The 26365-nt window shown below is 39.1% G+C and overlaps 1 protein-coding gene across 1 annotated transcript in view; it reads right to left on the bottom strand.

The window, feature by feature from the left end:
* GSAP (gamma-secretase activating protein) overlaps positions 1-26365 on the bottom strand; it is an 86788-nt gene that overhangs the window by 41372 nt on the left and 19051 nt on the right. Inside the window, exons 8-15 of the mRNA XM_055138423.1 lie at positions 23831-23897; positions 21316-21362; positions 16524-16628; positions 15766-15825; positions 12996-13039; positions 12098-12183; positions 1781-1858; positions 658-735 (exon numbers count right to left, since the gene is read on the bottom strand). Coding sequence (XP_054994398.1) covers positions 658-735; positions 1781-1858; positions 12098-12183; positions 12996-13039; positions 15766-15825; positions 16524-16628; positions 21316-21362; positions 23831-23897 — 565 coding nt within the window. The remainder of the gene's footprint in view (positions 1-657; positions 736-1780; positions 1859-12097; positions 12184-12995; positions 13040-15765; positions 15826-16523; positions 16629-21315; positions 21363-23830; positions 23898-26365) is intronic.

The following is a 26365-nucleotide window of genomic DNA, read 5'->3' as shown; positions in this document are numbered from 1 at the left end:
TTGTGCCTGCCCCTCTGAAGGTAAGCAACTATTTTATTGTTGATTCTTGTGCTAACCTGTCTGTGCTCCACACGCCAATTAGCACCTTTGTAAAGCAGCTTTCAGGAGTTACAATAAACCCCTTCTTTATTTTCTTCCTCAGAGGCCCTTGATATGCTCAAACTTAATACTCATGCGCCCTTAAATCATATTTACTCAATGAAAAACTCACTCAAGCTAATCCAATAAATCATTTATGGGAGTTGGAAGCTTTTAGCAATTAGCAACAGAGAATGGGCAATTTCCCAATGGCCTTTATGCTCTCTGCAAACAAAGAGTAGCACGATACATTACTTCTACTATGTTATGAAGTATCTCATTTACTGTCATCATTTTTTCATCAGCAAATGCTTATTTAGGATTACTAATAAAGCCAGAGGAAAACTCCCTGTGTGGGTTCTCTACACAGAGAGATAAATCTCCCCACACTCATCAAAGGCTGTTAGTGTGGGAGGTGGGTGCTTCTAGAGAAAATCTTTCCTTCTCAGGCTTGAATGTCCTCACAATCTGAGCCCCAAGAGGCTTAAGAAGATGGGGTGGTCAGAGAAAAAAGTGAGCTATAAAAGGCTAAGGTGTGCCGTGAATCAGAAACAAGAAATGCCTCTTTCTCTCACTCACCAAGATTGAGAAAAGTAATGCCCTTTGTCACCTGTGAGTCAGCATTCCCAAGAGCCACCGTGAAGGTCTTACTATGCCCTGTGGAACAAGAACATGACGTCAGGAAAAGGAGGTTAAGAAACCAAGCTGGAATTTCACCCAAGGCGGTGACTATATAATACTGTCAGTTTTACTAGTTGTGAACCAACAAAGCAAGGATCTCCTGACTTGCTGATTTCATGGTTCTCCAAAAGTTTCCAAAAGCTAGCATTAAAAGTGGATTGTGGGGCTGGAGTGATAACACAGCGAGTAGGGCATTTGCCTTGCATGCAGCAGAACCAGGCTCAATTCTCAGCATCCCATATAGTTCCCTGAGCACCACCAGGAGTGATTCCTGAGTGCATAAAACAGTAGTAACCCCTGTGCATCGAAGGGTGTGACCCAAAAGAAAAAAAAAAGTGGATTGCCTGGGGCTGGAGTAATCGCAGGTAGGGTGTTTGCCCTGCACAAGGCTGACCCAGGTTTGATTCCCAGCATCTCATATGGTCCCCTGAGCACCACCAGGAGTAATTCCTGAGTGCAGAGCCAGGAGTAACCCCTGAGCATCGCCGGGTATGACCCTCCCCCCCAAAAAAGTGGATTGCCTTGAATAGATCAGATATTTTTATACAACCTTAGACTTTAAGATTTTTTAGATTGTGCTGGGAGGAAAGAATTTGAGGGAAACTACTTGAGGATTGAAGCAATGAAGGCAGCTGATTTAAACTTTAAGGCTCACTGCTACACTCCTGTCACCATTGACACTCTGAGTTTTCCAAAGTCACCTTTTGAGTTAGAAAGAGGGTTAGACCACCAATTAAACTCTCTCCTAGGTTTCCTTCTTCACTTTTCTCACTCTTAATCTTCAGAAAAGTTTTATTTATTCATTTTAATCATTAGAAAACCAAGCAAAGACTTTCCACAAAATCCCAAACTTAGACATTAAAACATGGATATGTGTCTAGTCTTGTCTGTTTTGGTGTTTGAGCCTTATCCATTGGTATTCTTTGGCCAATAAAAGTTACTAGTGATAAAAATATTTTTCTATTGCTTAGTAAAAGTAATTATGCAAAAGTAAAAATACATAAGAATAAATGAAAAGTACCTTTATGAAAGTAAAATAGTGAATACGTGATTTGTTCCCAAGAGTCAAACTTTGGGCTGTAACATACACATAAGCTTCCTAGAAGAAAAAAAGCAATTAATTAATGGGGTTTAAAAGAATCATAGACAAATAAATTTTCTAAGTCACTTAACCTCCCATATGTTCCTCTAATGACCTATCTGGGTCATTTTATTCCAGGGGCCAGACATACGAAATAGGATAAGTGGGGACCACAGTATGAGACTAGGAGAAAGCCAATGGTTGAAGCAGAGGGACCACAAGAAAAAGAGGTCAGAAGGTCAATACTGATTGATCAAACACGGAGAAACACTGCTTTCGATATCCTGGCTCATCTTACTCCATAGATCATTTTCAAATAGAAATGATCTATTGACTCACTGCTAAGAAATCTTAATTCCACAACTACTCAGCACACACAATAAGCAAGATATTGTGATATACCACTGAAGGACAGGACTTTGAATAGGACCACACTCCTGTGTATGAAATCAGGCGAGTCTAGACAAAACTCTCAAGAGCCAAGCATGTCTCCAGCTATATAATACACCTAGTATAGGATATCCTGCTATAGTATACCCTCTTACCTAGCTTGGATATTAGTCATTACTAATACTTGTAAACTCTAGTTTGTGAGAGGGGAAAAGAGTCTCCTCTTACAGAAAGTTTCCAGTCTTGTTTATCTAGAATGACAGGCAAACTGGGCTAGGCTAATGGGGGCAAATGTGTGCGAGTCCATTACCCACCCATCCTGGGATGACTGAGGGCACATGGAAACACGGAGTGGTCTTTACTGTGCCATCATCTCCAAAGACCTTCCGCCTTCCCACCTCCATCAATATGCAAGCTATCCATCAAATACAGCAGCTGTTATTTTCTGGATAGATTGACTTTATACAACGATGATACATAAGGATATTGTGCTTAAATTGATCCCACTTCTATTCTAATGCTAATGTTTATGCTACTGATTTGAGATTTCCAAAGTGGAAAGGAACTTGACAAGGGGACTGGAAACTAGGTTCTAGCTAGCATTAACTACGTGCATGAATTCAATCAGTACTGGGGAATTGCAATACTACCTCTAGATTACACTTATTCCTTCATTAAGGAATCATAATAGGAAGGGGGAAATCTCACTTTCCCTAAGAAGTATATTTAGGTACATCTGTAAGCACTGTGTTATAATACTTATCATGTGTGACTATTTCACATGGCATTTAAAACTGCAATCCATAGGGGCCAGAGAAATAGTACAGTGGGTTAAAAACTTGCCCTACATTGACTGAACTGGGTTCAATCCCCTGTACCCTCTTTAATTCTCTGAGCTTTCCAAGAATGATCCCTGAGCACAAAGACAGAAATAAACTTTGAGCATAGCTGGGTGTATCCCCAAAACCAAAAATAGTAACTAATTAATTTAACTTACTGCCTTATATAAAATCTGGGAAAGGAATGTGACTCAAGTGGTAGAGCATTGCCTTGCATGTGTGAAGTCCTGGGCTGGCACCCTAACCCCATACTCTGTCAGGAATGGCCCCATCCCCCAATCAATTACCAGTGTGCACTCCAAAAAAATACTATACTATGTTATTAGAACAGCATCTGTTCATCTTATAGAAATTTTTTAACACAAATAACAAGGATTATAGGATAAAAATAGTAGCGCCTCTATTAGCTGTAAAATTACTATTATGGTTACTGAGTACATAATGATAAGAATTTTCCTCTAAAATTACAGCAGACTCACTAAGAATAAAGGTAATGTTATACTAGAGCATAAATTAAAATAATAATTATAAGAGTTACAAAACTCTTATAATTTTTTAATTATAAGAGTAATACTTCAACGATTTTCATAAAGTAAACACACATCCAACCAAAAACTACTGGTTTGCCTTGAGCTATTTATTATGTTCTGTGATCACAAGGATGAAGAAACTTTCAGCAAATACAGTTAAAACTTTGGACACTCCAAGCTAGACTACTTTTGGTCCCAGCAACTGCTTGCAGCCATATCTCCATACTGTGAACTAAGCCGTTGCCCCACACCGGCTGAGGAGGGGAAATACCCTTCTTTCTCGGTTTTTTTTTTCCTTTTTGGGGAGAAGCAGCCTGGTGTCCCCCATATTATGAGGACTATTAAGCAGGTATGAACTTGGTGGCGCAGGAAGGAGAAAAAAAAAAGTTATGAACTTGAAACAGCAGGACACTTGGGCAGTCTCAGTCCAGGGCTGATATGGGCTCGAGCTCTGCCGAGTTTTGACTCGGGTGGCCACACTTTTGTGCGGCCGCTTTGCTGCTGATCGACCATAATCCGGAGGCCAGCTAGACTACTTTTGGTCCCAGTCATTGCCCAATACTGCCCCAGGAAGAGAAATGATGCAATTTCTAACATAAATCTCCCTAGACTTAATTACTAAAATACAGAAATCCTAAACCTTCATATCTATCTCTTCATTCTCAGCAATGGAAAACTAATTATCAAATGCTTCCTTGTCAGTAGGGCTGTTTTTTTTTGGGGGGGAGGAAACTCCAACAACAATAGTGAGTTTTGTGTTGAAATATGGAATGTAACCAAGGTAAAGAGAAAATGAAGTGAAATTTATCAGTTACGCAAGCAGGGGTGGGGGGTGGGGGTGGGAGGTATACTGGGGTTTTTGGTGGTGGAATATGGGCACTGGTGAAGGGACAGGTTTTTGAGTATTGTATAACTGAGACATAAGCCTGAGAACTTTGTAACTTTCCACGTGGTGATTCAACAAAATAAATAATTTAAATGAAAAAAAAAAAAAACTTTGGACATTCCAGTGAAAACAGAAATGAAAACAAAATACCGTACTTTTTCCTTTCAAAGTAGCCAAAGTTTCAAAATGGTAATCAAGTCTTGTCAAAGAAGCAGAAGGAAGAGCATTTTCAAATAGTAAGTAATGAAAGCACAAACTAATACATCTCTCAAAAACAGAGAAATAATTAGGTCCCAAGACACTGTTCAAAGGGCTAGCACACTGACCCAACACATGTGGGGCCTCAGGTTTGATCTTTGTACCTCATGGTCTCCTGAGCACTATCAGGAATAGCTCTAGTGGGTCCCAGAATTCCTGCGGGTGGGGGACTCAATAGAGAATTATATTCCTTTTAGTTACTAGAAGAATTCCAGTTAATTCTTTTAGTAATGTATTCTGAGAAACTAACATGAAATATTGACCACGTAAAGCTTATAATCTCAATATTTTAGCAAAATGCTCTAGAGCCCATCAGCCCATCTCTAAAGCAAAGGAGGTTTCTGTTTTCCCTCATTTTGAAGAAGTTAAAGAAGATGCAGAATAAATAAACCTAATTACACACTTTGAGAACTATAGGCAGATGGCTCTCCTAAGCACATATTTATAAAACGTAGACTGTAGTTTAGCTCCCTCCCTTTTTTTCCCAAAGGGAAGAAAGACATATCAAGGTAGAACGGGGATGTACAGGCTCGGCAAATTTGTCCTGCAAAATTTTCTTTGATAACAGACATTTTCTACAGCTGGGCTGTCCAGTGAGCTTATTTGTGGCAACTGAAAGGCTAAATGTGCTGGTATGTCTGTGGGATTGTTTTTTTTCAATTTCCTTCATTTTAACTGCAATGCTAGTGGCTAGGGTATGAGACAACTGAGCTCTCGGTTCTAAGAGGACACAATACTTATGTGGGCTCATAGACACCTGGGTCCCAAAACAGCAACTCAATCAGAGCCCCCACAGCTTTTGTAACTTCCCAAGAGATTGTAATGGGCAAGAAAGATAGAGAACCCCTTTCTGAAAATCCTATCTGGACTGAAATCATGATTTTGGGCTTACTAAAGTACAGTGGTTCAGGCAAGCTAATCTCTAAACCTCAGTTTACTTGCTGGAAAAGAAAATATAAAACATACTCAATAAAGTTCTTAGGTAACAATTTCTTAGGTGACAATAAATGAAACATAAAGTAATAGAAGTTGGGATTTTGTTGTTGTTGTTCTTTTTTGAGCCAAGTTTCAGGCTTACTACCAGCTCTGCACTCAGAAATTACTCCTGGTGGTGCTTGAGGTCCATATGGAATGCCAACTATCAAACCAGGGTCGGCCTTACCTACTGTATTATCACTCCAGCCCAAAGTTATATCTGCCTATGAAGGGTGGGTTGCTCTTATTATCACTCAAAAAAAAATTGCTGCTATTTCCAAAGTTGAGTGAAGTCACAGTATAAAACGAAAACAAATAAACAAAAAAACTAAGCTCTAATGGCATAGTCAGAGACGCTTACTAAATTTTCGTCAATGATGGAGATAAGATCTCAGAGTTGGCTAGCCTACAGTAAATCACTTGGGCAAGAAAAACTCTATGGATGAGGCTTTTGCAGGGCAATTTTCTCATTGTAAAAGGTTCTATTAAATGCTGAAAAAGCCTAACTGTCCCAACTTGTGGAAACAACTCTCTGTCATTGTCTGAATAGGAAGAATCCATCCTTCACTGCCTCCCAGCAGGTGGAGCCCAAGAAGTAGAGCCACATGCAGGCCACGCACCACGGCTCAGAGGACAGGCTCGGGACAGACAGGCCAGCAGGGAAGCAAATAACAATTTTCTTTTTTCCACCGCTTTTGCAAGTATCTGATTTACCTTCCAATTGAAGTAGTTAGAAAAATCCATGTGAACTCATAAGCATAATACATAAGCATCTGACAGTGGACGCAGTCAACCGCCCCCTACCCACTCTCACAAGCTGCCATCCGTAACTTTTTCTCTAGTTCCTTGGCAGCAGCTGATATTGTTTCTTAGACCAAAAAAAGATGCAGGACCAAGATGCTTCTAAGAATGTAAGGAGTTTTGTGTAAATGACAGAGCAGTTCCGGAGGACTAATGTGTGACAAATGAATACCAGACAGCACTACAGCATAATCATTGGTACTGTAGCACTGTAGCACTGTCATCCAGTTGTTCATCGATTTGCTCAAGCGGGCACCAGTAATGTCTCCATTGTGAGACTTGTTACTGTTTTTGGCATATCAAATACGCCATGGGTAGCTTGCCAGGCTCTGCCATGAGGGCGAGATACTCTCAGTAGCTTGCCGGGCTCTTCGAGAAAGATGGAAGAATCGAACCAGGTCTGCTGTGTGCAAGGCAAACGCTCTACCCGCTGTGCTATTGCTCCAGTCCAGTCATTTTTTCACTGACCCGGTGAGCGGGGGAGGAGAGCGAGCCCCTCGGGGGGGTCTCACTTCCGGGGACAGTGCCAGGCGGGGAGTTTGACTGGGGTGGTACACCTGTCAAAGGGTAGCGAAGGTGTCTTAAGGCGAGCTCAGGGAGGACAGAAATCTCCCATGCAGCAGTAGGTCTTGATTTTGATTTTCAGTACGAATCATTGGTACAAAGAACTAAAATAAGTTGAGTTTGTAAAGGGCCCTGAGTCTATTGCAAGGGTTCCCTTGAACCATACTTCTGGTCTTCAGATCAGTAGAAAATTAAGCTGTTAGAAAGGGAGCTCTAGAAGAATCAGAAAATTTGCTCCTTTCTCCATCCATACATCACTAGAGTTTTGCTTATTTGAATCACTGAGCTAAAAAATATTGGGGGGAAAGTAATTCAGAAAAAAAAACATGAACACCATACCTGTTGAGAACCAAAAGATCATTTCTATTAGCATGTTTTCAAATGTCAGTGACAGTCTAACAGCATCTGCATTTATCATTTCCAGTTCTACCTTTTCTTCTAAATTCCAATCTCTTACAAAACACATCTCAAAAACAAAATTTATTTTCTGCATTTCTAGACCCCAGAACAATCATTTATCAGTAAATGAACACCTCTATTGACCTACTTGCTTATTCTGTGAACCATTCCTGAGGTCAAACTGGAAGCCATTCCTTACCACTTAATTTCTAGTTTTCTCAGCTCCACCTCCAGGACAAATGCCAAATCCATCTAGCTTCTCCACTAGGCTGCCCATCTACTCCAAATCACCTCACCTTAAAAGCACAATTATGGGCTGGAGTGATAGCACAGTGGGTAGGGCGTTTGCCTTGCACAAGGCCGACCCAGGTTCGAATCCCAGCATCCCATATGGTCCCCTGAGCACCGCCAGGAGTAATTCCTGAGTGCAGAGCCAGGAGTAACCCCTGTGCATTGCTGGGTGTGATCCAAAAACCAAAAAAAAAAAAAAGCACAATTACAACTTTATCCAACCTGTTCTCTTTCCCACCTCTTTTACCTTCTCCTCCAATCAATTCTTCAACAGCAGACAGATGGGGCTTTAAAAACTCTCATCAAACTATGTCATTACCAGCATACAACATTTCAGTAAGGATTCCTTAAATCAAAAACTTCCATGTGAAAAGTTTTAGGAAAGTACATGATGCCAAAGCTTCCAGAAATTACTAATGCAAGGTTCAAATGCATATTTACAAGGTGGAGAGCTACTAGCTATCCTCAGCAGATACCCCAATTTAGCATCACAAATAGCAGGACATCCTGATATTACCTGCCACCTGCTGTGGTACACAATGAAGTTTACAAAACTATGACACAGTCTTAACAAAAATGTTTAACCTCTCTGCCTTTAGACATGACTTCCTATTTATATAAAATTAAAAGGATAAAGGAAGTGAATCACTCTCAAGACAACAGAGGGTTGAAGAGATGACTCCAAGGGGTTGGAACAGACCTTGCACACTGGAGCCTCGGGTTCGATCCCCAGCAATGCATGGCTCCCTGGTACTGAGAGAGGAGTAGTGCCCTAGCACTGCCAGCACAGCCCCCAAACCCCCAAAATACAATTAGACAAATCCAGATTGCGATAGTCTACATTCTGCAAGGCAGAATGAACATATACCTGCTTTGTTCTTTTGTTCTTATTCTTTGTTCCCCTCTCTATTTTAATTATACACAACATTAACATTCACAGTGTTAATGTTGTAAATATGGAAAATAAGGCACAGAGGATAGCAGGTGGGAGCTGCTCATTTCTAAGAGACTACAAGAATCAAACAAGTTGATATACAAATCTAGATGGATACTAACTTTAAAAGTGATGTATTATTTGTTTATGGCACATACACGTATATATTGAGTACTTTAAAAAATAACCATGAAAACTTAACTATTAAAGAGTTAACTCTTTAATTCATTTCTCTCAGTGATAACAGAATTAAATCCTTGTACAAGTGTCCTTTGCATGTTGAAAGCAGGTAAAGGGATACAGATAACATTTCAGCATCTGTATTGCAAACCATAATGCCTCAAGTGAGAGAGAGAAAAAGAGAGAGAGAGAGAGAGGGAGAGAGAGAGAGAGAAGGGAGGTGCCTGCCATACTGGCAGGCTGGGGCTGGGGAGGGGTATGGCTTGTAGGTGTGGGAGGGAAACTGGGGACATTTGTACAGGGAAATTACTCTGGTGGAGGGATGGGTATTGGAACATTGTGTGACTGAAATGCAATCATGAACCATTTTATAATGCTCTATCTCACAGTGATTCAATAAAAAAAGATATACATGCTGAATAATTTAGTGGTTAAAAGCCATTATGTTGGGCAAGAGGGAAGGCTCAAGGCCGAGCAGATGCTTTGCAGCCTGGGTTCGATCTCTGGCACAGCATGGGTCATCCAACAACCAAGGCCAGAACTGCCCAAATACCACTACAAGTGCTCAAAGCTCCCCCAACCCTCAAAAAAATGGTTGTTAAGATTTAGTAATTAGAGGATCTAAAGATGTGGCTCAGCAATTGCCTTGCATATTTGAGGACCTGGGTTTGATTCCCAGCCCAGATAGACACACACCAAAAAAAACTGAACAATTTATTATTTAAATGAGTATTAAAGTCAGTGAATAGTGTTTTTACCAGAACTTGTTCAGTATAATATGCCTCTCATTTTCAGGTATTCTTTGTTCCCCTCTCTATTTTAATTATACACAACAAAAGTGTGTTAAGAATGAAAACCATACACTAATGACTTTATGGAAATGTTTGCTTGTTGCTTTTGACTGCTAATGGATTACAGCATAGTTGTTAAAATAGCCAAGTACAGGGACTGGAGAGGTAGTACAGTGGGTAGGGAACTTGCCTTGCACATGGCTGACCCTAGATTCGATCCCCACATCTCATATGCTCCCCTGAGCACTGCCAGGAGTAATTCCTGAGTGCAGAGCCACAAGTAAGCCCTGACCACTGGTGGGTGTGGCCCAAAAATAAATAATAGGGGCAGAAAGAGTAAAGTAGGTAGGGCACAGTAAAAAATACAAATGCACGTGCTCGGAAGGGGTGAAGTGATGTGTGTTCATGGGCTCCTGGGGTCGGTCTCTCTCTCTCTCTCTCTCTCTCTCTCTCTTTCTGCGCCCCCCCCACTCGAGAGTTCAGTGCTCTCGAGCCGCTGTGTATGGACCGGATTGGGATGGCTCCTCCTTGTACTCTGCTTCTGTGTGTGCCCCTGTGTGCCTTCTGTCTGTCTCTCTGTCTAACTCTGTCTCTGTAGTCTCTCCTCTGGTCTCTTCCGATCTCTCTTCTTCTGACCTCTCTCTGGAGCCCTTCTGCTTCAGTCTCTGGAGCCCACTCGCTCTCCCTTCTGCCTCTGCCTCTGACTCTGATTCTCACTCACTTTGTGCTCTTTATTTCCCCTGCTTCTGGCTCCGATGACTCCCTGATTCTCTTTCACCTGTGCTCTGCTTCTGTGTCTTCTCCCCTACTTCTGTTACAGTCTTAGTTTATAAAGCAATCACATAGGGTGGTGACAGAAAGGTGGGCTGAACATTAACAAAGCAACAAAGAGTGGTAAGACCACTCCTCCAGGAGATTAACAAAATCTCATCTAAGGAGATTACTCCAGATTACTAGGAGATCCGCTTAAGGGCAGGATCCCATCCAGGGTGTGTTGCTTTCTTCTTTCTTCAGCTAGTAATCCACTTAATTAGTTGTAGTAAATCTACTTCTAATATTTCTAGCAATGTCATTCTGTATTAGCACAATAAGAGATACGTCAAACTTAAAGTTTGGTTCTTCCTGAGGACATTCACTGTATATTCCAGACCACAGTCCTCAGGCCAGGTTAGTCTTCCTAACCCCAGCAGGGTCCTAGTCTCGTTATTACTTTTAGATCATGACAGCATTTGTCTATGACCATGCTCTCAACTTATATTTAAGTATTGTGACGCTTTGGCCTGGCCCATTTTGATGCCAGGGTAGCTCACAGCTTGCCCTGGGTCCATTCTGTCCCTCATCAGGACCCTGCTTTGGGGGTGCTAGGAACTAAGGGCAACTGAGTTGAGAAAGTAGATGCCCTGGAGTAAATATTATTCGAGTCAATCAGCTCCCAAGTTACAAAGCATAATATTAACTGTCTTCCAGTGTCCATACAGAAAGGACATTGCTTTAAGGTAAACTAAGTTGCCTGCGGCAAGGCTGAAAGGACAAACCCAATGTTATCCTACAGGGCGCTCGCCTTGCACACGATCACCTGGACTTGATCTGTGGCATCCCATATGGTCCCCTAAGCATCACTAGGAGTAATTCCTGAGTGCAAAACCAGGAATAACCCCTGAACATGGCCGAGTGTGGTCCAAAAATTAAACATTTTTCTTAAAAAAAAAAAGAAAGTATCCATGTACATAGGTTTAGAACAGTAGCTTTTCAGTCCTTTACCTCCAGGCAGCACCTGTCCTGCATAACAGTCTACAGACAGCAGTTATAACCAATGCCAGGAGAGCAGACCAGTAGACCAGCACCAGCCTTTGGACAGGTGGTCAAAACACCCTGATTCAAGGGTTGGAGAGATAGTTTAGCAGATAGGTTGTTTGCCTTGCACATGATTGACCTAGGTATGATCCCTGGCATCCCATATGGTCCCCTGAGCATCACCATAAGTAATTACTGAGTGCAGATCCAGAGTGAGCCCTGAGCATGACCAAATGTAGCCCCGAAACAAAAACAAAAACCCTGATTTAGAATCCAAATGCAAAAAAAATCCTCACAACATTGTCATCATTGCATGCCATTTATGAAAACATGGAGAGGTGAGATAATGTAAAAATATCAAATACAATTCTACACCCTCTATTATAATAATACAAATAATAGTAAGACAATAGCCCTATTGACTGTAGCTTCTTTTAATCAGATAGCTTATGTATGAAATTATAATGAAAAAGATCATTCGGTAAATAAAAATCCTATGATCTCTTATGTAAGAGTGTGGTTCAATTATACTTCTTTTCCAGGATCCATATAGATAAACAGTGATAAATGTCACATAAAACTCAAGTAAAATCAAGTATGTTGATCAATACTACCATGGTTATACCTGTATGGTTGGTAAAAACACGAAGGTTCCAATGTTCAGATAATTTGTCTTGGTCTTGAAGATCATTACATCCAAAGTTGACTAGTCTACAGCAAAGAATAATAAATTAATTCATTAAAAATAAGTTCCCTCAAAAAGGACAATAGTGATCATTATAATATACCCAGAGAAGTAGAGGCAGATTCCTAGAATTTTAAGCAAAAAATATTGACAAAAATGGAAATAATAACTGCAAAAAGTACATGGCACATAAATGCCATGCCCCAAGCAACAGAAAAATATTTATTACATTGAACTTATTTTTTTCTGATTTAGAGTAATACATATATTGTTTAAAAATAAACACAATTGAATGTTGATTATATGATGAACTACAGTTAATGAAACACATAACCTCTTGGGATTATCACTACTCTAACGGGAACAACTTTCTTCTTTGACATTCTTATATCTCCATTTTTCAAAAGTCATGCTTTTATTACAAGTAATCAGGGGGTGAGAAATCTTGCCTTTCAGTAAAAGGAAAACAGAAAAAAGGTAACTAATAGCATCAGCTTATCTACATGTGAATAACCTGTGACATACTTTTTTAATGGCAACACAAAAGGTTTTTTTAAATTTTTTTTAGCTCATTGATTCATTTAATTATAGGAAAAAGATTACTTCATGGGTCCAAATAAATGAAGGTGTCATACAGAAATTAATGGCTAAGGAAATCAATACAACTGACTGGGCATAAAAAAAATGCTGTTTCTATTTCTTGATAAGAACAGAAATAGGAAAGAAGATATACACATGGAATATCAAATTATCCTTTTATCTGTATACCACAGATTAAATATAATCATTCTGCCTGCGAATATCTATAAAAGTTAATGACAATCTATGAATAACTTACTTGAATCCTGAGTCACTTAATGATATGTCCAAGGGTGCTTCAAACTGTCAATCAGGAGAAAAGAAACCCACAAAGAACATTAATTGATGACAATCCTGAGATGCAGATGCAGCCTGACAGCACTGTGTTTGTTTAGTAAAGAAGAGCTCACTTAACCTCATTTCCTTCAGTGCTTATCCCCAAAGCACAGCACAATAATTCCTTTTTCAAAAAAAATAAAATAAACAAGAATGTAAAAAAAATAAGAGTAAATAAAAGGAGGAGTAAATAAAATTCCTGCAATGGTGTAATATCAATTTACATTATTAATATTAGTCCTAGTCAAGAGAATAGGTACATACTATCTATCACAGATAAAATTATTTGCCTTATTTCACTACAAGACTAGGAATGAGACCAAATTATTAATTAAATTATACCTCTATTGATTACTTACCTGATTTTCAAATTCTCTAGACTCACAAGTCCTTTTGAGTTACATGACTTATAATCACTTAAATATACTTCCTAAAGATCACATCTATAATCTTCCACTAGTCCTCATACTTACATGTTTCTTTTTCTTAATTGTCTATATTTATTTATTTACTTTAATTGAGTCGCCGTGAGATACACAATTACAAAACTTCATGATTTGGTTTCGGTCATAGGATGCCCAAATACCCATCCCTTCATCAGTGTACATTTCTCACTAACAATGTCCCCAGTTTCCCTATAAACACCATCCCCCATCCCCACTTCCTCTATAGCTGGCACTTTTCCTCCCTCTCCCTCTGCTTCTCTCTCCCCCTCTTCTTCTCCTCCTTCTCCTTCTCCCTCTGCCTCTCCCTCTCCTTACCCCTCCCTCCCTCTGGCTTACAATGCAGCTACTAACAAGTTAGCATGTATATCCCTTTACTACTCTCAGTACTCAATTCTTGTCCAGAGTGGTCATTTCCAACTATCATTGTCATAGTGGTCTCTTCTCTATCCTAACACTGCCCCTCTATGTGTGGCAAGCATCCAAAATAGACCAGTTCTCCTACCCTTGTTTCTACTGTCCTTGTATATAAGTCTCATACTGTGCTTTTTTAATTTTTTATATCACACAAATAAGTATGATAATTCTGTCTGTCTCTCTCCTTCTGACTCACTTCAATCTGTATGATACTCTCCATGTTCATCCATTTACAAGCAAATTTCATGACTTCATTTTTCCTGCTGGCTGTATAAAATTCCATTGCATGTTTCATTTTGTGGAGAGCCCCTCACCCAGAGGTGTTTGGGAGGCCACAGAGCTATTCCTGGCCATGCTTGTAGATACATTTGGTGCCAATGATCAAACTCAGGGCCTCACTCCTATAAGGCATGCACTCCATGCCGCTGACCCAACTCCCTCGCCATCCTACTTGTTTCTTAATGTGATGTATTCAATTAGAAATTTTCTACCTGCTCTACCAGTCATTTATACTTGTAGCATTTATTATAGAGTTAAACCTTGACAGGGCAAGAACTATTTTATGCCTCTACAAGTGACTAACACAACATTAAGGATTCTATTTATCTTTGGTACATCTACACAATGGAATACTATGCAGCTGTTAGGAGAGATGAAGTCATGAAATTTGCTTATAAGTGGATAGACATGGAGAGTATCATGCTAAGTGAAATGAGTCAGAAAGAGAGGAACAGACACAGAAGGACTGCACTCATTTGTGGAGTATAAAGTAACATAACATGAGGCTGACACCCAAAACAGTAGATACAAGGGCCAGAAAGACTGCTCCATGGCTGGAAGCCTGCCTCATAAGTGTATGGAAGAAGGCATCTGGAATAGAGAAGGGATCACTAAGAAAATGATGGCTGGAGGAATCGGTCGGGATGGAGATGTGTGCTGAAAGTAGATAATGGACCAAACGTGATAACTCTCAGTATCTGTATTGCAAACCATAATGCCCAAATGTAGAGAGAGAGTATGGGGAATATTGTCTGCCATGGAGGCAGCGAGAGGGTGGGAGAGGGAGGGAGTACACTGGGGATATTGGTGATGGGGAATGTGCACTGGTGGAGGGATGGGTTTTTGATCATTGTGTGATTGTAACCCAAAGATAAAAGCTTGTAACTATGTTACAGTGATTCAATAAAATTTTAAAAAAGAATGCTATTTATATCTTCAACAGAAGCATTTTTTTAAAAGAGCCAATGATAGATATGGAGAGTGTCATGCTAAGTTAAATGAGTCAGAAAGAAAGGGACAGACACAGAAGGACTGCACTCATTTGTGGAGTATAAAATAACATTAGACTGACACCCAAGGACAGTAGACACAAGGGCCAGGAAGATTGCTCCATAGTTTGAAGCCTGCCTTGTGAGCAGGGGAGAAGGCAGCTAGAATAGAGAATGAATCACTAAGAAAATGATAGTTGAAAGGATCAGTCGGGATGAGACATGTGTGCTGAAAGTATATAAAGGACAAAAATTGATGGCCTCTCGGTATTTGTGCTGCAAACCATAATGTCCAAAAGTAGAGAGAGAGAGAGAGAGAGAGAGAGAGTATCTGGGAAATTATCTGCCAGGGAGGCAGGAGGAGGGTGTGAAATGGGGGGTATACTGGGGAGATTGGTGGTGGGAAATGTGCACTGGTGGAGGGATGGGTGTTGAACATTGTATGATTGTAACTCAAACATGAAAGCTTGTAACTGTATCTCACGGTGATTCAATAAAATAATTTTTTTTAAAAAAGAGCCTACTTGATAAAATGTCTTACAACTTCATCATTATATGCACTTACCATTAAATTAAAGTTCTCATTAGCATAAAACTGAATGCATTTCAAGACACTTCTTGATTTCTAAAAGAGAAACCAGTAAATGACAAGTTACAAACAAAAGTAAATAAAAGTATTTAAGGGAAATATAGAAACTGGGAGTGAGTGAGAGAGCATCAGCCAAGAAGTAGTCGTAAAAACCTTTTTGTTGTTTTTAATAAACCTTCATTGATTGGCCATCAGTGAAAATCAGCAACCGATAGGTTACAATGATTATGTAAAAAGTAAATTATCCCTATCAAATTCCAGTTGATCTCATTCATATATGGAATACAGAAAAGCAAAGTGAGGAAATGGATTGTATCCAATGATAACAAACCCTTGGTCTTTGGCTACAGAATCAAGGTTACCAAGTGGTGAGAAGGAAGGTCAAAGGGAGGTAAGAGAGGAAGAAATAGACTTATTTTTTGGACATGACAGCAGTGGTACAAGATCTTGGGCACTTTGGTGGTGAAAGTGTAGTATCTTTGTACACCAAATGCATCGATACTCCTGTAACCGTGTTACTTAAACTACAATTTTAAAAAGAAAAATAATCATTCCTATAGAAAGGACAAATTTCTCGATTGTCCAGATCCATTACATTTAGGCCAAAAAAAAGTAAAACTAGGGAAGAGATCCCAGAACACCTTCTGTCTCTAACCTTCGGCAGTTCATCCTTCCAACATTTGTTCGTTTACAACAGCTTTAGGAACTATATCAGATAAAAGACAAGTTTTCACCTTCTGGTCAATGTAGTATAATCTCTGCTCCGACATATCCCACTGAGCCCAAACAAAATCCTCAGCTACTCTCTCTCTTGGGAGATGGGCAGAATTTTTAACAACCTAAAGAGGCAAGACAATTTCAGATAAAAATAACTATTTTAAAGTAGAACATATGAATGTTATTACTTTTATATATTCCATAATACATGCAAACATTTTCATAATTTATTATCAGAAGCCTCTACCTCTAATTATTCACACTAACAGTCTTTCCCAAAAAAGAGCTGACACTAATTTCATTACTTGCTCTTCCCAAACACTAAATCATTTCATTCATGTTCCTCATTCGACACACAAGGGTTGTTAAAGGCAAAGCCACCCCAACTACAAATGTGCAGCTGCGTTAATAGAAGATTTGGAGCTTCCCCTTTCCTGCATCTCCTTTTGTCTGAAATCATGAGGGGTTTGCTACCAAAGAAAGAGCAGACATTGTGACGCTGAGGGAAAGCTCATGTGTGGATGTGTGGCATACTGGACAATAATCCTGGATCTGCCATAATCTATTTATGTGACTTTGGGCATGCTTCTGCCTTTACATCTTCTATAATGAAGATAATGATCTGCCCTTCTCTCAGCATGATTTAGCTACTTCACTTCAGGTATGGCCTCCTGTTCAAAACCTCCCCTCATCTGCCCAAGAAGAAAGTCAATCTCCTGATCTCTATATAGCTATGGGGCCCCAGCAGGCTTCTATGACAGCTACATTGTAATGGATGTCTCCCTCAAGATATGCACTCTTTGGCTTCTCAATATCTTAAGCAATACATAAATAATTCTAGCCTGTAATCAAAGGCATGATGGTTTAAAAGCAGGACAAGAAATACAAGTGTACATTGTCAGGGATACACAAGCATATAACAGGTATTAAGAATTCACTTTCCAAAGATCAGACACACTGCTTTCCCTGAGTTTATACCACAAATCCTACAAATCATAGCTGGAACAAATGCAGACTCACAGATCAATGGAACAGGATTGAGAGCTCAAACTAAGACCTCAGATACATGGGCAACTCTACAACAAAGGGGCTGAGTGCATGAAGTGGAATAAAGAATGTCTCTTCACAAATGGTGCTAAAGAAAGTGATCAGTCTCATGAAAAAAATGAAAGAAAGAAAGAAAGAAAGAAAGAAAGAAAGAAAGAAAGAAAGAAAGAAAGAAAGAAAGAAAGAAATGAAGAAAGAAATGAAGGAATAAAGAAAGAAGGGAAGAAAGAAACAGACTCCAATCACACCATATGCAGTTAATTCAAAATGGATTAAAGATATTTATGTATCAGACTTGTATCCATTAAATATGATACCCATTATATGAGAACACATAATGCTGACCTCAGATGAATATACAATGAGGCAACTCCACTAGCAAAAAAAAGCAGAAATAAACAAATGGGACTGTATCAAACATATGCTTCTTCATTGAGAAAATCAATGATGCCAAGAAAGATATCCTACAGAAAAGGAGAAAATATGTATACATTTAAGATTTATAAAGCACCCTCAAATCTCAATTACAACAACAAAAACACAAACCCATCAAAAAATAGGGAAAGGAGCTGAACAGATATTTCCTCAAAGACATAAAGATGGCCAACAGACATATAAAAAAGTGTTCATCATCATTGAATATAAGGGAAATGCAAATTGAGCACCAATATCATCTCATAGTGAAAGCAGCCTATACATAAGATTGAAACAACTAGTACTGGTGTGGATGCAGTGGAAAAAAAGGGCTCTCATTCACTGTTAGTGAGATTGTTGCCTGAATCAGTCTTTGTGGAAAGTGGTATGGAGATGCCTCAGAAAACTAAGTACAGAATCTCTGTATAACCCAATGATTCCCTTCCTGGATATCTATCCCAATATTAACTAAAACATTAATCTGAAAGAGATATACACACCTATTCAATGCAGCACAATTCATAACTCTCAAGGTCCAGAAACAATCCAAGCCCAACAACAGATGAATGGTACAGAAATTACAGAATATATATACAATGGAATACTACTCAGCTATGAGCAAAGATGAAATCTTGCCATTTTCTACAACTTGAATGGAACTGCAGGGGTTCCTACTAAGTAAAGTAGTGAGAAAGAAAAGATAAGTGCCAGATGATCTTGCTCATCTGGGTTGAGTATGAAGAAACAAAGCAATTGACTAGAAAATCCCCCGTGGAAATAAACCTTGAGATATTGCCAAGAGAACAGCAAACTGAGGCTTAAAAGGAGAGTAGGAGTGTGAGGAAGAAAGCACCATGTCTGTGTCCATTGCATTTAGGTTGAAGGCAAGTGATGCTATTGAAAATGATTCAAGAGTATTTGCATAATTCTTGGGCAGTCCATCTTGCACCACTTTTGTGCAATTTGTTAGGTTGGGGGAAGTTGGATATGCTTTCAGAAAAAGGGGGAAAAAAGTAACTCTAATGACCACACATCCATAAGTATGCTTATTGTGTTCCTGGTGAAAAACAATATAATTATGATACCACCAGCAAATATTTTTGTGAGGAAAATGTGGAATCCTACACGGTAAGAAGCTGTCATCTAAGCTTGTATGGAGAGAGTATCTCTGAGCCTGGTCCATAGATGGAGGAAAGGCCAGAATAATCTCGGGCAAACAATTTCCTCCTGGGCTCTGACGAGGCAGCCTGTCCTCATTCTCTCTGTTCCAGGAGCCCCAAGTCAGGCAGTTGTCTATATCTATTCCCAGTGCTGACCCTGACTTTCTCTTCTCTAACTTCTTAGCTCTGACTTGGGGACTCAGTTTATTTCTCTTCTGATCTTACCCTTTTCTGACCTCTCATCACATCCCTGTCCTCCATCCACTTAGTCATTGATGACCCAGGGCCATAGCCACACAATACTGGTTCATTTTTTCTAAACCTCTGAATTTTAGTAGAATACACAGTTAATAAATAACATTTTTATTTCATTTTATTCACATAACTATAAAATTTAAATCTTAAAATATTATTTGATGCCAACTATTTAGATACTGAAAGCTAAGATTTTTTTTTTTTTTGCTTTTTGGGTCACACCCAGCGATGCCAGGGGTTACTCCTGGCTTTGCACTCAGGAATTACTCCTGGCGGTGCTTGGGGGACCATATGGGATGCCGGGGATCGAACCCGGGTCGGCCGTGTGCAAGGCAAACGCCCTACCTGTTGTGCTATCGCTCCGGCCCCTGAAAGCTAAGATTTCAAGGTCCATTATATATATATGTGTATATATATATAAAACAACATATATTTATGTAAACAATAATTAGTCTACACTAGGTGGTGCTCAGAGCTTAGTCCTGGCTCTGCTCTCAGGGATCACTCTTGGCAGGCTTGGGGGACCATATGGGGTATTGGGGATTGAACCCAGGTCAGCCAAGTGTGACTGCAAGGCAAACACCCTACTCATTATACTATTACTAAGATCCCTTTGTCTATAATATATCAAAATTATAAACTGTTGAGGAAAAATCAGTACAGTATAAAATAGGCAAGATAAAACTTAAAGGGAAAAATTCAAATAGCTAGTCAGCATTGTAGATGCTCAAATTCACCAATAAGCGCAGAGAAAATTAATATTATCAATTTATATCTACCAAGCTAAAAATATTTTTAAAAGGAAAATATTATTATTGCGGGCATACATAGAAGAAAAGGGTATTCATACTATGTTTCTAAAACTGTGAAATGTTATACTCTTTTAGAAAATAAATTGGCAAAATCTAATGAAATAAAAACTAATATACATTCATCAACACAAATATCCAATTTCTGAGCACTTAGTCCAAAAAAATATGTATCCCAAATATGTAAAGCTATAAATGTAAATATCCCTTGAGACAATTTTAATGCAAACAAAACAAAAAAGAACAAGCAATCAACTCAATGCATATCCATAGAGAAATGGTTAAAAATAATATGGTTTTAAGGAAAGATGAAGAATTTTGTATACCCATACCAGGTACTATTCTGTCCCTCTAAAAAGAATAAATTGAAGATATTTTGATTGACTATACAGGATTCTACAAAGCTGAATGCTGAATGAGGAGGAAGTGAATAATAAACCTTTGGAGTATCAGTAATGGAGATGGTAGTAATACAGTTTTAATAAAAATTCAGAACTCATTCATACCAGGTGGTGAACAAAAGTCAGAGGGGGAAAAGGAAAGGAAAAATAGAAGACAAGCAAAAGGAAAAGAAATCAAACTATATAAAACCCTCTGTGAGCCCATTCTTCATATGTATTTATACTAATCTATATATAATCAAATGATAAAATAAAAACTAGGGAAAGAAATTTATTCCTACTAAGTAACCTATAGGAATATCCCTGGTATACTAAAAAGCAAAAACAACAGCATCAAATTATATTACATACAAACATTTGTGTATTTTTTGTTTCTGATTCGGTGAAAAGAAATGAATCCTTGTATAGGTATGCCAGTATTGCGCACATTTTTCAAAAGCAAGACAGATGATATGGAAAATTCACATAGAGATATCATTATTAATTATCTCAAGAGACTGAGATTAGGGGATAAGGTTGAGATAAAGAAGATAATTAACTCCTTCATAAATTTTGTATTGCCTAACATATTACAACAGCAAGTCTATAATTTGAAAGACAGCAAATCAAATGTTTTTTCTATCTATTTCTATAACATTACTCAATTTTTAACAGCCAAGACAGATTAAAAAATGTCTCTCTATAGAAGTAAAACTCTGATACAAAGATATTTCAAATATTTACCACTCTATTTCCATCTTCTTGGACTTGAATATGAAATTGTTCAACATCTTTAAATGGAAAAAACAATCAAAAGATTATTTAGCCTTTATAAAACATATTAATATATTTTCATACTGCAGTATTTTTTGCAAGGTGGGGAGCAGGGCTCATTATAAGCTTAGGGCTTATTACTGGCTCTACAGCTCAGGGATCACTCCTGGTAGTACTCAGAGAACCATATATGGAGCTGATCAAACTGAGGTTGACAGATGGCAACATTTTTTAATAAAAGCAGAGCGAGGGGTCATTTTGCTAGTGCAACAGCATTGAGGTTTTGGTGATAGACATGGTAATTTTTCTCACATGTCCAAATGTGAACCTACACCATTAGCACTTTCCAGTATTGTAAACCAATTCCATCCCAGGGGCCAGGAAGGGAGCTTTGCATATGCAGGACCCTGGTTCGATCCTCCCTGAAGGTCCTCGAGCACTGCCCAGTCCCCGCTTCGAGCAATCCAGGGACCAGTTGGCTGAGTATCCCACCGGTTGGCAGGTGACCCTCAGGCCTTTTGAGCACTGCTTAAGAGGTTCTTCCCCAAGTTTTAGTTTCAAAAGTAAATAAAGGCAAAGCAGATTAACTGACAAATATGATTAAAATAATAATCTCACAATAAAAATTCTAAACAGCCCCACCTTTCTCTCCCTCTCTCCACAGTCTATTTCAAGTCCAAGCACTTATACTGCTTCTCAGAATCAGTAACACCTGAGAGTCCCCTGGGCTGAGTCAAGTGTTTGGCTCCTTTATCCCATCAGTCTTACAAAGAGAAACTAGAACTCCTTCAGCAGCATTCATCCGTTTCCCAATTCCAGACACCACTTCATATACCAGATAGCTAACTACGTACATAAGATATTGGGCCTGTACTGTTTTGGATTTGGAGCCACAAATGACTGTGGTACTCAGGGACTCCTCTGAACTCAGTGACATGGGGATCATTCCTGGTGGAACTTAGGGGACCGTGTGGTGTCAGAGATCAACCCACAGGCTCTAGCAAACAAAGCGTGCACTGCTGCTGACTCACCTCTCTCTCCCGCCCAAGGGGAAGGTATTTTTATAAGGACCAATTTCACACTAACAGAACTTGAATTTTTTTTTTTTGACGAACCACACCTAGCTATGCTCAGGAATCACTCTGGTAATGCTTGAGGGTGGTCTGTGGTGCCAGGGATCAAAACCAGATGGTCACATGCAAGTCAAATGCATTGCTTGCTGTCTATTGCTATCTCTCTGGCCCAGAACTCTAAATTCTTTAACTTGATATATATCTAGATGACCCTTCTGTCTCAGTAAAAACATTAGATCTGACCATACATTCCTTTTGCTGATTCTAGTTACAAAAATATGAGTGTTAACTGGGTAGAAACTGAATACTAATCTAACTCCCTTAGTATACCCTAACTATAAATCAGTAGTTTCACCTTAAAATAAAAATGTGGGGGGGGAGGGCTGGTGCGATAGCACAGCAGGTAGGGCATTTGCCTTGCACATGGCTGACCCGGGTTCGATTCCCAGCATCCCATATGGTCCCCTGAGTAACTCCTGAGTGCAGAGCCAGGAGTAACCCCTGTGCATCGCCAGGTGTGACCCAAAAAAGAAAAAAAAAAAAAAAAAAGAATGTGGACTTTCTGGGCTCAACTAGCAATAAATAGGTTAACAAAGCCTCAGATAAGGACTTAATGACCCCATGGTGAGAAATAACAATATTTTTTGATAATTCCATTATTCATTTAGTTGTAATGAGCAATATAAAATAAGTATTTTTCTGCCTGCAAAAATAATGTGCAAAATTATTTTGGAGTGTAGGGACAATGGTGGAGGAAAGGTCGTACTATGGGGGGTTGGGAATTGGTGTTGTTACACCGAATGCCCATAAAAACTATAGTAATGAACAACTTTGTAAACCCCAGTATTTAAATTAAGTTTAAAAATTAATAAATGAATAAAAAGGTGAAATGAAAAACAAAGACAGAAAGATGACTTCCTAGATGAAATCATCTGGAACTTTTTTTATCCTTTCTATACCCACACCTACAATCTGAAAATGTCTTTCAGGGACATTCCAATCCATTTGCCTCCCTCTGAATCTGTCCAACTTGGCATGTGTCCCATGGAATTCTTTAAGCTTTTAAAGCTGTTTCTATCATTTGTTTCTTTGACAGATAACCCTCATAAAGGAGGATGGAATACAGTGAAATCAACCTGCACAGCTATTCTACGAATATTCTACCATGTGACAAAATTGGAAAGCCATATATGCAGGAACCTATTGTTCCCAAATGAAAAACAGAGCGGAGCCTGTGCGAACAAGCAGAAGCTGGAGGAAAAGTCCTTCCACCAAGGCTCAGCTCTCAAATAGACATCAAGGTCAGCAGCCTCCTGGCACTCATGAGTGGACAAGACGTCATCACGTCCCACACATCACTAGGAGATGAGCCACTCATGAAGTCTCCACATATGACCTAGAGGCATACTTACACTTCTCTTCTGAAATCACTAACAGATGGTTCTCTGAAAGATGATTTTCCACATGTGGATAAAGGAACTGCAATAAAAGGAAGTGAATCAAAACTATCAGTAACCAACTGCACTTCACCTTCACAAATAATTCAAGGTTGTATCTGGTCACTACGTTATTACATGGCCCAGAAGAGAAGCAGCAGAGGGTAGTTTGGATGAATCACATTACAGGAGGGAAAGAAGAACACCTTTGGGAGCTCAGTTCTGGAAACTGGTTTGCATGTACATCCCAGCTCATTTGAATAGGTTATTGCTAGGGATGGTGTTCTCCTTTGGAATATGTGACTCTAGAACCACTGAGAAACTTTCAATAGTATCTGGAACGGAAGTGCTTCGTGTGTACACCCCCCAAAAATGATCAATACATGGATTAAATACCCAACTGAATCCAGTATTTCTTTAATTTGAGAGATTAAGTAAATGTACTCGGGACAATTTACAAAGTTCCACATCCAAGAGACAAAGCACAATAATAATCTGGGACTTTCCAGGAAACAACAGTAAGTCACAGCGTGCGTGCAGATGGGGATTTACAAGCCTTGGAACTCGGCGTGACTCCACAGTGGGAAGGAAAGGCCTCATCCACCTCATTCTTCCTCCTCTGTGTTCTGTCAGCTATGCGAGCCCACAGGACTACACAGGCAGCCAGAACCTCTGAGCCTGACACCATCAGCTGGGACAGGGAGAAAAGCTGTCTGGGGGAGGATTCTGGTGATTTAATTCTTTCATTGTTCAAAGTGTAAGGAGAAAACAGCACTTTGACTTTACTAGGTGAAGGATAGCTTATTAAATGAGATCCACCTGTGAATTTTGTTTCTCTCCTCTAAATATCAAAGAATAAGAAAAAAATAACACTTTAGGGGCTGGAGCGATAGCACAGCAGGTAGGATGTTTGCCTTGCACGCAGCCAACCCGGGTTCGATTCCCAGCATCCCATATGGTCCCCTGGACACCGACAGGAGTTAATTCCTGAGTGCAATGCCAGGAGTAACCCCTATGCATCGCCGGGTGTGACCCAAAAAGCAAAAAATAATAATAATAGTAAAATAATGCTCTATATTTCTCTTTTTATAGGGAGCAGACTCTGAAGACTAGGAAAATTTAGAACAAAATTGTGTCTGGTGTCTTAGCTTTGATTATTTTTTTTAAAGCAGTTTGTAGTCAAGTGTTGTTTTGAGGATTGAAAAAACAAAATTTTAACTAGATAGCATCCTCCACAAGGTGACTTAAAAAAATATATAAAAATGAATAGCAAAGGTCTTTATTGGTCTGTTCTTGTGGCCAGGGCTGTCCAGGCTTGCAGACATTACTGAAGAATAAAGCGACAGGGGCTGGGAGCAAGGGAGACACTGAGGGAATCAGAGACAGGAAAAAAGAAGGTTTATAAAAGCACATGGTTAGCCAACATTGTGGTGAATATTACTTAGTATCTAAAACTACTTAATAGGGTACTTGGTCAAAATTAATTTTTTGAAATTGTGACTTATCTCAATTTAAAAAAATTAAAATACATGACATATTGATAGGCCAAAGTGAAAATCATCTCCCAAGTAATGATCAGATGCTTTTTCCAGAACAGTCTCAGTTCCAAGCATTGCACCCTGCTCCTCAGGATTTTGCCTTCAGGGAGAAAAACTCCTCCAAACCCTCTCCCACAGCAAAACCCTTCCTTCTGCCTCTCTTCCTAAGCCCTAACATTTAGAAAAATGCATTCACTGCTCTGTGAACAGACAATTCCCAATATATCACAACATACCTTTGTTTAATATATGTTTCTGATTATTAACATTGATCTCCCAACCTACGTCACTATAAATGTGTGCCCGAATGAAGTTTATCTAATGCACATATGTATTTTCTCTGTAGGGCCTTTCTGCACTTAGGAACATGGGACAGCACTTTAGCAATACCCTGGGGAAGATGTTTTAGTGACATCACCAAATTTGCCAAAATCCTGGTACTAAAGAAACCTCAAAAACAGTATTTGTTTACAGTAAACATGCTGAAATAAGAAAGCAACTGACACATTCTTTGACCTCAGCTGGGAGCAAGTCCATTGGTGACGAATTTTTCACAGTTCTGCCTATGTTTAAAAATGACTAAGCAAGTACCATGAATGTTGATTTTAGGGATGCAGATAAATTTTATGAAGTAGGAAAATTTACAAATTTGAAAAAAAATCCAAGTATCATGACGACTAACTTTCTCTAATCCACTTGCACTATATATACAAAACATTTCTACATCAATTCATGAAGTTGGAAAATTCTGGAATTAAGTCCTTTATTTAATCTACCAAATACATGAATCCACTAAATGATTTTTAAACTTACCTTTGAACACTCAATAAATTAATCATGTAGAAAGTTATGTAACTATCAAACTGTAAAATAGTTTAAAAGTTTGGATTAAGTTTTGACTTCCATGTTTGCAAAGAAATTGCTGATAATTCTAGCCATACTTATTACGTAAGCAATTAAATGTGATAATGTG

This window comes from Sorex araneus, chromosome 1, assembly GCF_027595985.1.
Source record: "Sorex araneus isolate mSorAra2 chromosome 1, mSorAra2.pri, whole genome shotgun sequence".
In the NCBI taxonomy this organism is placed as follows: domain Eukaryota; kingdom Metazoa; phylum Chordata; class Mammalia; order Eulipotyphla; family Soricidae; genus Sorex; species Sorex araneus.
Note: the sequence above shows the minus strand (reverse complement) of the source record. Positions and strands in the feature narration are given on the sequence as shown.